Below are 17,743 nucleotides of genomic sequence, written 5' to 3' on the forward strand. Positions count from 1 at the left end.
AAACAAACTCTATTTACTGCCAGTAGTATTTCCACTGTGGGACTACAAAATGCAGACATGCTTACACTGTCATTATAGGAAGGAGGCTACCTGATAAGAGTATGCCATTTAGGGTTCTATATGGAACCTATGTGGATCACCCAAGTACCTACATAAAACATGTAAAGCACCAGTTTTGCTATGTAATATTCAAATTATGAATTTGCATTTCACTTTTCCATTATGTCATTGCAGTTAACAAAAGTTCAATGAAAAGTCACTTAAGGAAAATAAAACAATTCTAGCTGTTCCAAGACAATAAATTCTGGGTTTAGTGTCACACTTAAAAATGCAGTGAGAAGGAACAGAAAAACATCAATGCTTCTCCTTCCAAGATTGAAGCTATCATCCTACCATGACTAAGGAATATGCTTCAAGAGACTACTAAAGTCATTTTCCTTGGAAGTACTTACCAAGAAGTCTGGAAGGTTCATACAGCAAGTAATTTACAAAAGCAAAGTTAAGAAATTTAGAGTACCAAGGCTGCTGTTCTTCTTTTTTTTTTTTTTTTTTTTTTAAAAGGCTTGAATTCAAAAAATTGTTTGTTGGGTACAAATATTAAACATATCTATACACTATCAAAAGAGATCAAGAGAACTTTTTAAGCATTATGGTACTTCTTTGACGTGCATGTATAATGAACTATGGAAAACAAAACAAAACACTGGCTTAGACTTGTAGAGGAGTTCTATACTAGATGAAAACTGAAGTTTGCCTACAATCATGGCATACCCCTGTAGAAGTAACAAACTGGTAATATACAGCAATGGTTAGTAAAGAGACAGAGTTTTGCCAGCACAAAATAATTAATTCTAGACACTAAGAAACTTGGAAATAAGCCAAGGCAGAGTGCAGTTGAAAAAGAACATACAGCAATCTTTCATTCTGGATAGTTCACAGCACTAGGCTTCTGATGAAGTACAACTGAAAGTCATGCAGCTACAAGAGGCTAAAGCCTAAAAAAGTTCTTTGATCACAGTGCTTTAGTTTTATTTAAAAAGGCACCTTTCTAGCATAACAGTTTACTTTCTTCTTCAGACAGATGTGGCAATAATAATTTATTCTTTGGTTTCACATCCAATATTTTTTACTGCAATAAAAGTAACCAGGCTTCCCAAATGCACAAGGAAACAAAGAGTAAGAGAGGCTTTTGTCCTCCTTGTTGCCCCCCTAGACTGGATTGCATCAATGCCAGGTTCTGGTTCAATCTCAACCATATGCACCTTTTCAATAGTCTGCCCCAAGATAACCCACATCTCCTGCCTTTGGGGAGATATGCTGTATTTCTTACTATTCTCCTGGGATGGTGAGCTACTGGAAAAAGCACACCGCTACTGTTCCCAGCCCTGGCAGCACTGAACGGTGCTGGTGAGCTCAGCAGAGTTGGCACTGTTGAGCTGCAGTGGGTCCCCACCTTTGGGACTTCGGTGCAAAGCAGCCCTGCCCTAAAGCCTGCAGTCACCATCAAAAGCAAAGCAACCAACAGCCAGGTGTTAAAGACATAAAATGTAAATCCTTCATATCAGTACTACACACATTACCCAACCACTCTAGAGTTTATGTACTAGAAGATAAAATTAGAAATAAATTTGATTTATGAGCAAGTTTGTTTTACTGTTATGTAAATACTAAAAGCAACCACCACTGTCTCTGGTAACCTAAAATGCCTCTGCTCAGTGATCAACCACCCCGTCTGTGGCTGTGATTAGACACTAATTCATGTGAAAGACAAGGAAGGGGAAGACACACATTAGTTACCAGGCACACAACAACCTCAGGACACCATAAAAAAGTTTACAATGAAAATTCACAGGCTATCATTACAGATGGGTGCTGCATCCCTTTCACTTCAGTTAAATTAACCAGTTCTAAGTCAATGACCACAGGTTCCCTTTCTCCTGCCAGAGGAAGGAATTGAGGCACAAGTCAAGCCTACACTCATTTTAATTTTTAAGAAAAAAGACTAGTTTTCCATTTTAAATATTTTTCCATTCAGACTATGCCTGAGCTCACAAAACCCTACACTGCCCCAGAGCAAAAACAACAGTCCCTTCTGTGGCATGTTCTCGCTTTCCTCCAAAGGCAAACAGCCGACCCCTGACAGCACATCTGCTGGCGAGGGACGCGAACACCTGCTCGGCCCTCGCCGCCGTCAGATGTCTGCCGTCTACTGTTCACAAACCAGCATGACCTCAGGAGACGCAGAAATGCCAAAAGCTTTTCTCACCAGTGCGTTCTTGAAAGCATTACTCAAGATTAGAGAAACCACTTCAATAGCTACCAAAATGCAACCAGCACCCTTACAGTGATCAGGGCGCTTATGTCAGTTCTAGAGGGAAACCGCACGCAGCGCAAAACCTTGCAAGCACGATGAAGCAGCTATGGAGACCGATCTCCGCGAGACTGGCGGCGCTCAATCCGAAAATAAGCTAGATTTTCCATAGTCACATGCACACAGAGCAAAAGTTTAAGTAAATAGGAGACCTATAGGTGAGTCCCAAAGGTCAACTGACTCAGGCTCAGTGAGTTATTTCTTCTCTATATCCTAGAGGTAAAAGGAACAAGCAAACTACTGTTTCGGCGTAGGAGTGGTTTCTAACCGCCGTATATAACATAAGGGTATTGCGATGTACAATTTATGTCTGTTACCATACCTGAGACTGGGCCCTCATCCCATTCTTCAGATCTCCTAAAGCGATTTGTTGTAAATCCCATGCAGACATTTACTCCAAAGGCAAAAGCAAATAAAGATATAACCTGCAAAAGCAAAACAGCAGAGTGATCAAACTGTGCAAAAGCCAGGACTTGCAAGCTACGAGCGTTATGATTAAAAGGGCAGAGATGGTCCCTGTACATTCGAGCTCCCCAGCACTGCAGTTCCCATCACTGGAGCAGCAGCTGACAGTCACCGTTTCAGAGGAGCACAAACCAGAAGGGGGTTATGAATAAAACATCTCTTTCTGCAGCTGAAACACTCCTTTTTGTAGGACCTTATTCAGGAGAGACGGGCTACTCCTCCTCTAAAAGCAAACACACTCCTTTCCTCCCCTACCTGGTGTAAGTGGAAGCAGCCCTTCTTAGCCATACTAGAGGATTCTTGAAAAGCCTGTGCAGTACCGTCCCTTTTGCTTTATAGTGAGCGCAGAGCTCTGTTTGCTCTGGGAGTTCGGGCTATTAGCTACAAGTAATCCCACCTGGTGAGGTTGACAGGCTCGTGTGATTTGTCCAGGGGGTGATTTCATCATGTTTCACTCACAAATCGCAGCTCCGAGTGCAAGAAGCTCCAGGCATCATCCCTTGCTGCGCCCTCCCCCCAAACACACACGCACGCTTTTATGTGGTTTCCTCTGGCAAAGCAGGGCTTTCTTCTGTTGCTGTGGCCAATAGCTGTTCCTGCTCATTTTATTCTCCTCGCAGAAGTAACATGGGTAAAAGAGAAACCAAATGTGTCTCCATCTGGCTCGGAGAAGAAGAAGGGGAGGGGGGAAAGCTCGCCCAGGCTGTGAAACGAAAATATCCCCAGCGCCATCCTCGAGTGGCACAAAACATCGCAGGCATTTCTGCGCGGTGGGACGAGCACAGGGCAGCAACCTGGGCACTGTTCTCATGCTGCGTGGTCGCTGCTCAAGTTCCTGGCTGGCTTGCAGAGCTGAGTGCCCCAAGCTGGGAGCACGGGGGTATTTTTACAGCTCTAGTCTCCTGCAAGGCGCAGAGCGATGGAAATGCACGGTTTTATCGGAAGAGCTGGAAACCACAGCTTTGCAGAAAGGAAAGGAAGCGGCACGTTCCCTCTGCCCCACATTTACCCATTTTCATCAACGACAGCAGAAAGCTCAGCTGTTTGGATAAGTACTTCTATTTACAAAGCAGACAATAATGCTGAGCAGAATTATGGTTGAAATCAGCGGCTTAAATATTGTTTGCCAAGGCAAATTATTTACCAGCATAGTTTGCTGCTTTTTTGTCTCACGAGAGCTCCTTTCCTCAAAGTATTTACTAACAATGACATTTAAAGGGACAGAGTCAAGGTTGGTAAGCCTATGGATGGGCTTTTTGCTTCCCCTGGGACCTTGTCATGTTGATACTGGCTCGAAGGAACATGTTTTAATTTTCTTCAAACCATCTTGCAACATCAAGCACATACAATTCGGAGCTTTGTTGGGAAGTACCTTTTACCTGCTGCAAAATCTGTCCCTCTCCACTACGTAGCTTTGCAGGGCAGAGGCTCCCCTTTGCTACCCACATCTCACCTGCCTGCTCCCCTGGCTAGGAGCTGATCCTTTTTTATGCAATTTCTTAACCAAAGTGGCTCCATTGTGGAGCTGAATCTTTGCACTGCAAGCCTCAGGGAAATGTAATTAGTCTGGGAAAACCTCAGTATTAGCTATACCAGGACACTGCATTCCTCTCCTTGCACAGAGCAGGGGTGTGAAGTCAAGACCCATCTTCAGATGTTCACTTCATCACTAGCTCAGTGGAAACTGAAATAAACAGCTGAAATATAGGCTGCATTGTATGCTGAAGGCACTCTTTCTAGAGAAAAAAGAAAAAAAGAAAAAAAAAAAAAACTGTGCACGGAGGTCTAGAGAAAAGTAAATGACCACAATTTTTACTAGATGTTCCTATAACATTATTCACTCTTAGCATCTGGTATATACTGTGGTTAAACACCTTCACCCACAAGCCCTAAGTAAGTACATCAGTGCATGACAGCAGCAGAAGGGAAACCAAAGGTGTCACACACAAAATTACACAACAGTGTTACATATCTCAGCTAATGAAGTTCATGATTTGATAGACAAAGCATGAGAATCAGCAGACCAAGCTCTCCTCCAGCCTGGGACACTCAGGTCACCAAGTGATCCAGGCAAAACACAACTGGATTTTCAAAACTAGTTACCAATATTGAGTGACCAAGCCAATATATCCAACCTCAGTTTCAGAGATGCTGAGCCCTTACAGCTCCTGCATATCTTCCTAATGTGCAGGTGCTCGGTTCTTTCAAAAGAAAGTTCCTACAGAAGTTAAAAATGACCACCCAGAAAAAAAGAAGCAAGAAACAAAACCAAAACATACAGCAACATAGGCTTCTTCTACTGAATTTAAAATATACATTTCATTTTTTTCATTCATGTAACATCTCTAGAGCTTGTAAACTGCACGATTTCATGTTAACAGACCTCATTTTAAGTTTCCTGGTCTACACTACAAGTATCTTTTATTATTTAACCTCCTCCATAATACCATTTGAGAACTACAGATGACAATGACTCTAAACTGCTAATATTTTTCTTATGTGTTATGTAAGACACAATTTCCAGTAGCTCTGGACTGACCACATATGCAGATGCACAACCATCTTTCTGTAACAAGGATTCTGCCCGAAGCCACCCCACAGATGCACAAGGAACTTATTAGCATAAACAAGGTTTAATGATTTTGTTCAGGGAAAATTTCACTGCTGGGATCACTGGCAATTAACTTTTTAGCAATTAATTGCCATTTTACTCATCAGAAGAAGAAAGAATAAAGTAGAAATAATGTGTTCCTGACCTTTTGGTCATGCAGTGGTTCAGTACAAGTTTTAGGGCCTGAATTAAACACTTTAAAAAGGAATTTTAACAAGATCAACAGAAGATGAAGTGCATCTTTCTCAGTTTCTGTGCATAAGGACTGGCCTTTATGGCTGTTAAAAATATATAATGGTACTGATTATTATTTAACTCGGAATGCAAAACTTCCATCCAGCCACTAGGTGACACTTTAAAAGAGAAGTTCATGCCGTGACATTTACAGAGTTACAAGAATTCCTGTTCTGCTTTTCCAGAATTAATAAAAGAAGGGCAATATTTGCAGTCTTGTATAAAATCAAATTTTCTGGATTTTTTTGTAATAGGAAAGGATAATGCAGAGATACCAAGTATATTGGCTGAATCACAGGCTGGGGATGGAGTGGGCTCTAATAAAATGAACCTTTCTAGCTCCTTATCTCCACATTGCATTACTGGGTGCAGCACATCAGCCACATAAGGTGACCTAGATGAAAGTTTCCAGTATCCTTGATAGCAACATAAACAGCAGGAAGGTGAAGGACTTTGCCAAAATGCCTCAAAGCTCTCTCCCCCTGTATACACCTTCTACATATAGCTGTGGCCAAGAAGAAAAGGCTTGTCAGGTAGATGAAATGTCAACTTCACAGAACAAAACCTTTTGATGAACTAGGAATTCAGTTGCAAAACTCAAGCAGTATCAATGCTGAGTGCCCTCAGACACAAGTACTGTGAAAGCAAACAATCTTCCAGAAGCTGAAGCAACCCTGGGAAGCTGTGAGCACTCGCTGAAAGCACCCCAAGATGTTTGGGAGGGAGGATGATGGCCTGTGATGAGACCAGCCTGGGATGCAGGAGCCCAGAAACTTGACTGCACGCTCCCTCAAGTGATAGATTTTAAATGTCTGGCAAGTTGGCTTGGAAAACAAAAACATAAAATGTGATCATGAAGAGTAGGTGAGGACACAGATGTTCATATGGATACATAAAAAGGGAAGCAGGGTATAGAGGAAAAGAAAATATTAGCAGGCACAAGGATCACAAGGTGTAGGGGACACACCAGTCTCCTGCTACTCCATAAGACTGGCAAGACCCACAGCCCAAGCTGTGCTCATGAAAGTACCTGTTTATGAAGTGCCTCAGAACACCACCCGTCAGTGCCTGACAGCTTAACGAATACCTCTCCAATTATCTGTCTGATTATCTGTCTGCTCATCACCGCCCGAGGAGAAAGGTATGCAAACCATGTTCTCAGGTGCACCCAAGGAGCGGGCTGAGAAAAACTTTCTAGGACAGAAAGATCCATAAAGGGGTGCCAGACCCTCAGGGAGGATCACGGATGAATTAAAGTCTTCAGAATTGCAGCTTGCTGCAGCCCAGCCCCTGAGGCACAAGGTGCCTTAGGCACCTACAGGCCCATCAGCATTTCTGAGCACCCTACGCAATGCCTGCAGGGTTCACGGGGCTGGGAGCTGAGGGCCCGAACCCGTACAGAACCTCACTGAGGATGACCAGCAGAGCACATTGTGTCCTCCTCACGTTGCCTGGCTGGGATAGCTACCAAACGTGAACCCTACGAGTGTTGGGTTGGGTGCCTGTACCAAAGTGAGCCTACACACACTGCCTACCCTGAGACAGAAGAGGAATCACTGACCTAAGGGGGGATCCGCGTCCCAGCTCTGCTTTACTCATGTAAAACACTCACATGCTCACTGGGATGAGGACTGAAACCCCAGTGGTGGCCTGGTGAATGAAGGAGGGCATAATGCCTTACAGGAATAAATTCTCCCACCCCCCACATCCTCTACGACAGCTTCGGTGGCTGTGGGCTTGGTGAGAGCACTGCAGCTCCTGAAGCTGCCGGGATGCCCATGAAGGGATTTAGCTTAAGCATTATACACAAGCAAAGCAAGGTTTATATCAGAACCACATCTTCTATTGTAGCAGCCAGATTAGATGAAAACCAGACAAGTTTTCAATGACCTGTAGAAAGCTGTGTGTGCCTGAGAGCCTGTCTTTCCTTCCAGCAGTACTGCAGCTAATAGACCAGCTGGTCCAACACAGGGTGTTACACCTCACCCTGAGAGCCACACGTACATCTGCAATAGCATTAACACTACCCCAACATGCATACTTTCATCATCTTCAAAGGAACTAACATGTTCTGAATTCAGTTTCTGGACAATATTATTATTATGAAGCAGCACAACTACTCTACTGAAATGCACTGGGAGTTCGTAACTACATTTCTTAAGATAATCAGACATAAAAATTCTAGCATGCAGCAGAATGAAAACTGTTCTGCAATGAAAAATTGCTTCTTTATGGAGGAGAAAAGTGAGTGAAACAAGCAGTCAAAGAACCCACATGTGTTTTTAATGCAGCCTGTGCAAGGCTAAGCATATCTTCAAGTATTCATCTTTGCTTTTGGCTGGTTGAGATGGTGGCCTGGTATCACAGGTGTCAACCAACAGCTCCACATTTGTCTTTTGAAAAGAGCTGTAGGCTTGGATGGTGTAAAAATCACCCACCATCCTGGATGTCTTGAAGGCCTTACATGGTACCATACACATGCCACACAATCACTGTTAACTTATTTGAGCTTTTCAAGTGATACAAGTTATTCCATTTTATGATAACCATAGGAGTTCAGAAATAATGACTTAAAGCTAAAAAGAAAAAAAAAAAAAAAAAAAAAAAAAACCAATAAATAGCAAAGCTGGTGATGTGTCTTAAAAATGCAAGCAAGCAGGTTTTCAAGACTTCACGTCATGTTCCTACTTTCTTTACATAACTTGTTTGAACATCCTTTACCACGTTTGAACCTTTTTCAGTGGAATATAAGCTTTGAACTTCCTGGGTATCTAAAACTTCTTGTGAGGACTTCTACAATAATCCTGTAACATCTCTCTCCTACTTAATCATATTTACCCTCAGCCCAAACTCCATTTTGGCACACTTTTCAAGCTCAAGGCTTGGTTATGATTAAAAAATTTCCAAGTGCTAATCTCTTCCCTACAAGTAAAATGTGGATATAATTAATACTGCTCTGTTTACTCTCAGTTGTTTTCTTTGCCAAACAAGAGTTTCTATTGGTTTGTTTTAAATCTCTCTCTCTCTCTTTTTTTTTTTTTTTAATGTTTTTGGCACTTGGATCAAGAAAGAAATATTTTAATTGATATTTTTCTTCTCGTTAATCTAAAAAACCACTCGTATTTTCTAAATAGCAAAATCCTATTTGATTTCAGTTTAAAGAGATATGTCACTATGAATAACTTTCTCAACTTGCCCTGTAGTTGGAGCTTTGGACATCCATGCTCTCCAGCATCAATCCTTGTTCTGGGGAAGAAGCAAAGTGAAAGCAGGCTGGAAACAGGATCCCTCCACAGCAAACAGGGACATGCCCTGCTTGGGCATTTGGACATATTTTTCTTTTGTTTCTATAGTTGCACAAGGAGGCATTTGAAGACTGAAGAACTGGCTGCTCTTACAGTGACCTGTAAGTGTCTGTACCTATGAAAGCTTTTTTGGCATGGTGAAGGGATGCATGAACACAACTGCAATGCTGCAGGCCAGTGACAGTCTGTGACACTGTTGCTGTTCAAAAAAAAGGCCACCTGGGGCTTGAACCTGCTTCACACGAACACAAGTCTGGTTCAAGCTCAGAGCTGGTTCATTTGCTAAGAGGCATAGGACCTTTATAAAGAGCAGGAACTCTGCTAAAAACAAGTCCTGTAGAAATCAGGACAGCCTGAAGAAGAGATGTCTGCAGGCAGGGGGGTGTTAGAAATAAAAGAGAAGGAAAGAAAAATAATTATTAAAAGTTGGCTAAACTTCCTGATCTGATTCACTGACATTCACACAGGAGGATACAATAGCAGATGAACAAGGTTCTGCTAAAAGAAAAACATATAAAATGAGGACACAGATAACACTGTCACAGACTTAGATCCATCTGCAAGCTCATTCTGGAGGGACTGTTTTATCTCACCGTTGAAATACACACCTTTATACCACAAGCTTAAGCTATCCCCAGCTACTGGAAGAAGTGAGGTGCTTGAATAACTTGGAAATAACTGGATTCTCTGCTCTTTTCCTTCAGAAAACAAATGAAACCAGCAGGTACAGTCCAGATACCAAGCATCTATCAGCAGTCCTAGCAGACTGGCTCGTCCTTGCCATCACTCCCATCCCTCTTACCCCAAAAAAACACTTCTAGGAACACATGATGAGTTTAAAAAAAAAAAAAAGTTAAAAGAAACTCCTGTTTACAGATTTTTGCATAAGTTCAGTGCCCCAGTCCTCAGCCCTAGAAGCAGCGTGTTTGTGAGATGCAGTGAGCTGCAAGCTGCTACTACTTCTGAACGCCAACCTGGGTAATGTCAATGAGCAGCATCCCTTGGCCAGGGGACAGCAAGGAGCAGCGCTTCTCGCTTCTCTTCCCTCCCACGTGCTGCCAGGGAGCAGCAGCACTGCTGCACACGCTCAGCTCTCTGCCTTTCTGACCGGGCATCTGCCGCTGCCTGTTTTAATGGCAAAGCACAAAAGCTTTAAACAATTGCATATTACTTGTTAGGTCATTTCAGACAGATGGGCCATTTTCCAAGCATCACAAATTTTCCTAAGTTCAACTGTGTCAGCACCGCTTCAGTTGCACGCCAGCTTTTTTTTTTTTTTTTCTGATTACGGCCGAGTGCAAAGATGACAAATGTAAGCACAAAGGGAAAAACATCCTGTTGGAACAGTACTCCCTGTTTTCTCAGGGTGAGAAAAGTATAAGCAACATTTCAACAACAAAACAATGAGATCCATTGCTAGAATTTATTTTTTTTAAACCCATATCATAATGTGGAACTGAACACATTTCAAGCTCTGCAGGAGTGCAATATGAAAAAGAAAAAAAAAAAAGAAGGAAAGTGCTAAAAAGCAAACATTTTCTAGCATGGGTTTGCATAAGGATTATCAGTGTTTTTTGGTTGTTATTGCAAATTCTTTTCTCATCTATTTAGCATAAAACTTTGGAAAAGAATAGAGTCATTTTTTATGGATTAAACAAGTTGACTACAGCAAAACCAGCCACTTAAATATTAATTGATTTCTTCAGTATTTTAAAGCAGATAATCTTACTAAGTTTTGCTTCTCTAATTCATTTTTTTCATCTAACTATACACAATTTTCAGAAATAATCTGCTCCTCGGTTTAATAATTGCTGACTACTGTATAATAAAAGCAGCTCTGCTTCACTCAGCCTTCACAGAAGACATATATTTCTCCTCCCCACCCCAGTAAATCCCTTTTCCATAACAGACAACACTGAAGTCAGCTCAAAATTATATTTGTTGAAGCTTTTCAAAGTAGAGACAGATGTTCCCAGGCACTCACAGAGAGCCTGCAAAACAGCTGGGGCTATTTAATTTAGTGTCCTTTCACTGCCTGTTGCTGCCCCTTCTCTAAGATGCTGCAACCTTTGAAAGCACTGTCCATTCAAATGCAATGTAAAATGTACTCAAGTAATATACAGATCTGGGGAAGAGACTGGGACACCTCCTTTTCCAGCTTTACCAGCTGAAGGAAAAGTCTCCTCCTTCTGCCTGCTGTCCTCACTCAAGTCTACAAGCTCAATCATCCATTTGGGTGAGAAGTTGCCCTCCCCAGCTACCTCTCTCCATCTCCTCTGCACCACACAGCACCAGCTGCAGGAGTTTTACTGTTCAGCTGATCTACCTCCAGCCTGGTGCTCAGGAAAACTATGTTTAAATCACCTTTAAAAACAAACAAACAAGAAAAAAAAAAAAAAAAAAAAAAAAAAAAAAAAAAAAAACAGACCTTGGGTAAAGGAGAAGGGATAGGGGATGGGCAGTTGAAGCAGGCAGGGAGCAGCAAGCTGAAATCAGAAGAGGAGCATCCCTATCCCTTAGGCAAACCAGGTTCACTTTGCACTGAGACAAGAGCAGGAGCACGTACATGGTTCCCCTATAGTAGCTTAAGCTACAACAGCTGTTTGGCAAATGAGTATCAGACTACAACCTCATGTTCATACCCCTGCTTGTAGGTAACCTGAGCCTGCTAAAACATCTGCTTGATTCTGCTGATAATTCAGCATGTTTGGGGAAGGTATCAGACTAAAAAATGAAATTAGGAAAGCTTCTGCTTTCATTGCTTGCTGCTCTGATGCATTATAAATAAAACAAATAAACCAACCTCAATGCCACAGTGGTGGCAGGCCAGGTGGAAGTGCAGGCAGATCCCAGGACTGTGTTAAGGAGCTGGGACAGAGGGCACAGGGCAGAGGCATGGGAAGCTTTTGGAGGCAGAAGCTTCAACAAATAAACCAGGCTGTTACCAACAGTAACAACTGCCAGGCACCCAATATCCCATTAAAGTCAGAGCTATATCCTAAAGTCCATGGGGAAAAAATAGGCTGGCTGGGCAGAGCAATGGAAAAGCAGGAAAAGTCATTTTGGATTTGGGGGTGAAAGAAGAGAATACTTTAGGAGAACTGAACTTTGGAGGCTCCAAAAGAGGGAATATCTCATTCTTGTTTTCTCTTCTGAGGGACCAGATGGGAGAAAACCATGCCTGATCTCTAGTCTATTGTATTGCTCCCTTTCAGTTGTGCGCTAGTGCAAAAGTCCAATATAAGTTAAGGGACATTAAAAAATTGAAGCCTATTTAGGTGCATTGAATTTATGTGGTCAAGCACAAATGACCTGAGTAATAAATCCTTTGGGGCTTGGCAGCCAGATGAGATTTGGACCCTTTAAGTTGTTTCCTTTAAGAGAGGACTTAGATTGTGGCATCAAGCAATTCTTTGGTACAATCCTGTCGTTCACAAAGAATGTACGAAAAATGCTGTTTCCCTGAGCACAGAAAGGAATCCTATTGTTCTGGATATCCAAAAGCACTTAAGGGCTTCTTACATTTATGCGGAATGCCATCAGCTCCAAGGGAATTTCACCTGACCTCATAGCAGTGATCCCTTCCTTCTGTCCCACCCCAGGCACAACCTTGTCTCTTGTTTGCCTGTCCTCTTCACTGCCACTTTAGCTGTGCTGGCTGCAGTACAGAAAGAAAGGAAAGCAAAAACTTACAGATGATGCAAGCTTAATTACTTATAAAGTGTTGTTTCATCAGGACACTTTCTCCATACCCCAGAAAACATTTTCAAGCCGTCACATTCATCAGTGGTAGCAGGCACATAGTCAATACAACTGAAAATGTTCTACTCCAAGGAGAAATATACAGCAATAAGGGAGTAAATATTCTATAGATAGTAATTTCTACCTTAAATTTCACTTTATTCTCTTTGCATGTTTTACTGCTAGTTGTCAGGAGTGTTGGTGCTTGCTGCGGCAATAAAATCTCATCCTACTTCACCAAAATCTTGTCCTGCCTCAAGGACTCCCACTTAAATAAGGCAGTTTAGAGCAATCCAGCAAAATTGAGCTCTTTGAGTTAAGTCAATGAATACACAGGGGTGGGATGGGGTGTCTGTAGGCTGTATTCCTCCCCTTCGTTTTGTTATGCTGCTTGCAAAGTGCAGAGGGAAGTGTTCAAGTCCTGTCCCAGGTTTGCACTGGGCTCTCTGGAAAACATGGAGCAATTCCCTAGGAAGAGCCTCTGGAGATGTCCTACCTGTGCACTCAGCAGTATATGTGTTTGTCCCTTGCAAATTATCCCTGACTGGCAAAAAAAATAATAATAAAAAGTGACCTGGTGGGTTAGCTTGTGAGTAAACAAAAGCACATGGACCCATCCTGGAACACCTCCCCATGGGCCGGCCCTGGCCAAGTGCAAGCAGCATGGCCCAACAGCATATGAAGCATGCCCTGGCCTTGTCCCTCTATCTGTTTGTGTTTTGACGGGTGCCAATACAAAGCCAGAAGCTTGGATTTTGGCTTTAGGTAAAAAAGCCTGCATGAACAAAATGTTTTTATCCGATACGGTTAATATAAACCAAGTTCTTTGAGCAGTACAGAAACAAGAGGAAGGACCACAGCTGAAGGTACTGTTTAACAGCAAACAGCAAGAAATAAAGAGCTACAAAGAGAACAGAAAAGGAATTGTAGTAATGGGGGTGGGGTGTAGCTGCTGCGAGGGAGAGGGTTTCAACAGACAAATGGCAGGAATAGCTCTGGCCATGTTCTGCAAATAATGTGCAGATTGCTACACCAGAGCACATGGGAAGACAAAATAAGGTTATATTCAAGGATGAGCTTCCAAGAACACTCTCTCACACATACACATACAAGAAAAAAAAAAAAAAAAAAAAAAAGCCAATGAAGAGTTGAATGACAGCAAAGCCAAAGATGGTTTCCAACACTCAAAGACGTCCAGGTTAAAAACTTTAAATTGACAAAAAAATATATACAAACAGAAGATCAGAGAGTGAGAGGCCAGAAACATGTAAAACTATGTGTTATGCATGCACAATGATAGAAGGGCAAGAGTTTAGGCTTCTGTATCGGGTGTCTGTGTTGGGGTTTTGGTAGCAGGGCCTGGAGGGGCCTCTGTGAGGAGAGGCCAGCCGCATGCCAGACACAGCCACTTCTGGCCAGCTCCAGCAGACACCTCAGGCCATGGCTGAGCCCAACAGCCGAGCTGGTGCCTTGGTGAAAACTGATTTCAGAAAGGGCAAAAAACACTGCACAGGCAGAGAGAATAGATAAAAATGTGAGAGAAACTGCCCTGAAGACACCATGGTCGGTGAAGGAAGGAAGGAGTGGAGGTGCAGAAATCCCCCTGCAGCCCATGGAGAGGAGGACCATGGTGGCACAGTGTGTTCCATGCAGCCCATGAAATAAACCATATCGGAGGTTTATAGCCTCCCTGTCCTTACCTCAGCCCATGAGCTTTTCTACCTGATGGTATGAAATCAGATAAGCAAAGGAGAAAGTGTGAAGATGAAACTTTTTAGTTACTTCCTAATAGAAAGTGTGGAAGGAAGGCATAAAGTTTCCTACACAAGTGGAGGGTGGCTGGGCAGGAATTGTATTTGGAAGAGGAAGCATCTGGAGACAATTTCTCTGCTAGTCACAGAAGTAAGGAAAATCCATTCTACGCGATTTGGCTCAAACAGGGCTACAACACTGGAGCTGAGCATATGTGCTAGTATTGTATAGTTTTAATCGCTTTTCTTCCAATTATTCATGTACAGCACCAACAATTGTAACTCCTAAGCATTTATTCATTTCTGGAGGCAAAATGAATAGTTTAAAATATGAAGACTGCTAGGACAGAAGATCATTTAGCATGGATCTTTCTTATGGAATTTAAACAGTACACAACAGCAAACTATTTCTCCAATGCCAGTAGGGCCTATATTTGTTTATCTATGTATGTATGTTTCTTTGACAGCTACCCTGTTCTCCATCAGTCTAAATGAGTGGAGCACACACAGTTTCATGGGTTTTGAGACAACAAAAGCCTGTGAGATTTGATCTGACACCCTGCAAACGTGGCTGCCTTTTCAGCAGGTGGTGAGCCAAAGATGGGGCTGCACTGGGAGCTTTGAATGCTCCCATTCAGTGAGGTGCAGAAGAGGTTGAGGATACCTCCAGCTTCACAAGCATGTGAAAACTATTTTATGCTGGTGTACCAGCAACAGCAGCTGTGGCTCCTTTTCCATAAGTAACCTGTTAATTTAGTGAAGCACCATGAATAAACACTTAAAATACCATATGTGGAAATTCAGACAAGGTGGTGCTGGCCTCAGGGCTGCCAGGAGCAGTCTCATGCCACCACCTTTCAGTGATCTCCCAGAACTAGTTGATACCTCTGCTTCTAGTTCAACTGATGTCAAAAGGATCACATTTGGCATCCCTGGGTAAAGCCTGCTGTGTGAGAACACTGTTAGGAACAGCTACCGCTTTCAAGAATGATGCTAACATATATTTAGCTATCTGGCATTCAAACTTAGCTATCATCCTTTGTAAATATTTGGGAACCTGTCTGCTGCAATGACTTTAAATTTATACTTTAACCATCATATTACATCCTTTGAAGCGAGGAAAAAATTTGTAGAATACAAAATTGAGTATTATTTTGTTTTCTTAACATCCTATACAGGCCAGCCTGTTTAGAGTAAACATTTCTATAACTTTGGACTTCAAGAGAGGTTCTTTCTTAATCTAAAAATTTCCATACTCATCCCTAAACAGTTAAGGTCTATTGTGGGCAACCCGTGTAAGGGGCAGAGTCAGCCTCTTTCTTTTATTTTCTTTTAGGTACACAGAGCTCCAGCTGACCCCTCTCCCTACCCAGCACACTCAGTACTGATGGATGCTGAAAGGAAGATGCAGAGATCAGTAGTAATTAAAACAATTACAATTAAAATCTAAGCAAACCAGAAGCAAAAGAGACTCAAAAGAGGGACCCAAAGATTATTACTTTAGAATCAGACTAATCAAAAACATTACAACTCCAACCGTACAAAGAACTGCAAGGCAGGCACTGTTTTATTTACTCCTTATGAACTTGTGCCTCTAATCAGCACTTTACACCTGTAGCACAGGGAGTTAGGGGAAAAAAAAAAAATAGATCTTTAAGATGTTATTACCCTGATTAAAGAAATTCATACATTTCCTTCAGGGAAAATAAATAAATAAGGCTTAAGCAGAGATGCCTGTAATGGGAACCCTATTGAGACAGATTGCCTTTAAGCCCAACACTTCGCTAGTGAAGCTCCAGACAGTGAAGATTTTAATATAAATCAAAAGCCAGGTGGTGTGGGAGCTAAAGTCATAAGTAGTTGTTTGCATAATATTAATATTGCAGGAGGTAAATACAAACAAAACAAGTTGCTTTGCTTGTGTATGTACTGGATGCCAATTTTAACATTGCTATAAGGTAAGAAGATACCAATGGCAGTTTATATTTAAAAGATGAAGAGAGAAGGCTATCTTCATAAGGTAAAACAAGCTTTAAGAGATGATTTTTCAAACAGACTTACTTCTATGTGCATTAAACAATGCTTTCTATTTTAATTATGAATCAGAGGAGTTCCAACATCACCCCTAAGCACACATTGAACCGACTCTCAACTTGCCAAATCCCAATCCAAGCTACACTTGGCAAAAATACACTCACACTACTTCATAGCCTGCCTTTGCTTGTAATTATATTTACTTCAGACTACTTCAACAAGCCAGAAAAACACAGGGGGCGGAAAGGAGGGAAGATGCGCCTACCGTACCAGTACCAGTGGGTCTTTTTTCTCCATGACTGAGGTTTGATGTGGAAACTCCGCTTTGCCCTGGCCCCTGCAGTGGCTGCCCTGGCCCTGGTCCGGCTGGCAGGAGGCTGCCCGGCCGCCTTGGGCTTGGGAGCTGAAGTCAGGGTGCCAGCTGCCCCGGCAGGACAATGGCTCCATTGGGAGATAGCTTGGGGACAAAGGCGCTGCTTTCAGGGTTGATTTTATATGCACACGTGTGACCTTTGCCTGAAATGACTCTATGGAAAGCATCCCTGTCCTGAAGATCCGCTTTCAAATGCAGCGGACTGATGTGCCTACTTAATCTGTTCTTTTTTTTGTTGTTTTTTGGCTACAGATGCCTCAGGAGAGGTCATGTGCATATAACAAGGTGGTGCTGAGCTCTTTCTAATCATTTAGTGGTGCCGTTCAGTAACTGATAGGGTTATTTTCTTCACTTTCAAAGCTAGCTGGATTATTTTTATCTGCTTTTAGATATTTAGCTACAAAACCAAAGAGTCCTAACTTCCAATCCTGAGCCATCCCACAAGCCTCTCCCAAGTTCAGCCAGCTTTGCTACAGCACATATAACTTTAAATGTATGCACCCAGACACAAACAACAGAGTCTTTGGATTTTTAATGGACTTGCAGGATATTTGTATATATTTATATAAAAATTCCTATATTGTAAATGTGATCTTTAAGTATTTTTGAGGCTTCCTACTTTACTGGATATAAAATAGAAGTGATCAACATTTAGCATACTGGAAATCTAGATATTGCTATAGCTGGACTGGTGGAGGAGAGACGAGGGAGTTTATCACCCTGATATAGGGATACTGCAGCAAAAACTGCAGCTGAGGCAGGTCAAAGGAAGGTCCCTTGGAGTGCTTCTTTGTTACATTATAGGGAAGATTAATAGCAGTATGTCTCTTTAAGTCTAGATAACATTTTCCATTGTAA

At 42.1% G+C, this 17,743-nt stretch overlaps 1 protein-coding gene across 10 annotated transcripts in view; it reads right to left on the minus strand.

Moving 5' to 3' along the window:
* ENPP2 (ectonucleotide pyrophosphatase/phosphodiesterase 2) overlaps positions 1 to 16,964 on the minus strand; it is a 72,185-nt gene extending 55,221 nt beyond the window's left edge. For 3 of the 10 annotated variants that reach the window (XM_084511287.1, XM_084511283.1, XM_084511281.1), the window contains exons 1-2: positions 16,783 to 16,964; positions 2,694 to 2,796 (exon numbers count right to left, since the gene is read on the minus strand). In XM_084511287.1, coding sequence (XP_084367413.1) covers positions 2,694 to 2,796; positions 16,783 to 16,959 — 280 coding nt within the window. In that variant the 5' untranslated portion in view covers positions 16,960 to 16,964. The other 7 variants (XM_084511282.1, XM_084511290.1, XM_084511285.1 and 4 more) reach the window with 4 other exon arrangements.
* Between the last annotated feature and the right edge of the window lie 779 nt (positions 16,965 to 17,743).

This window comes from Aythya ferina (assembly GCF_964211825.1).
Source record: "Aythya ferina genome assembly, chromosome: 2".
NCBI lineage: Eukaryota > Metazoa > Chordata > Aves > Anseriformes > Anatidae > Aythya > Aythya ferina.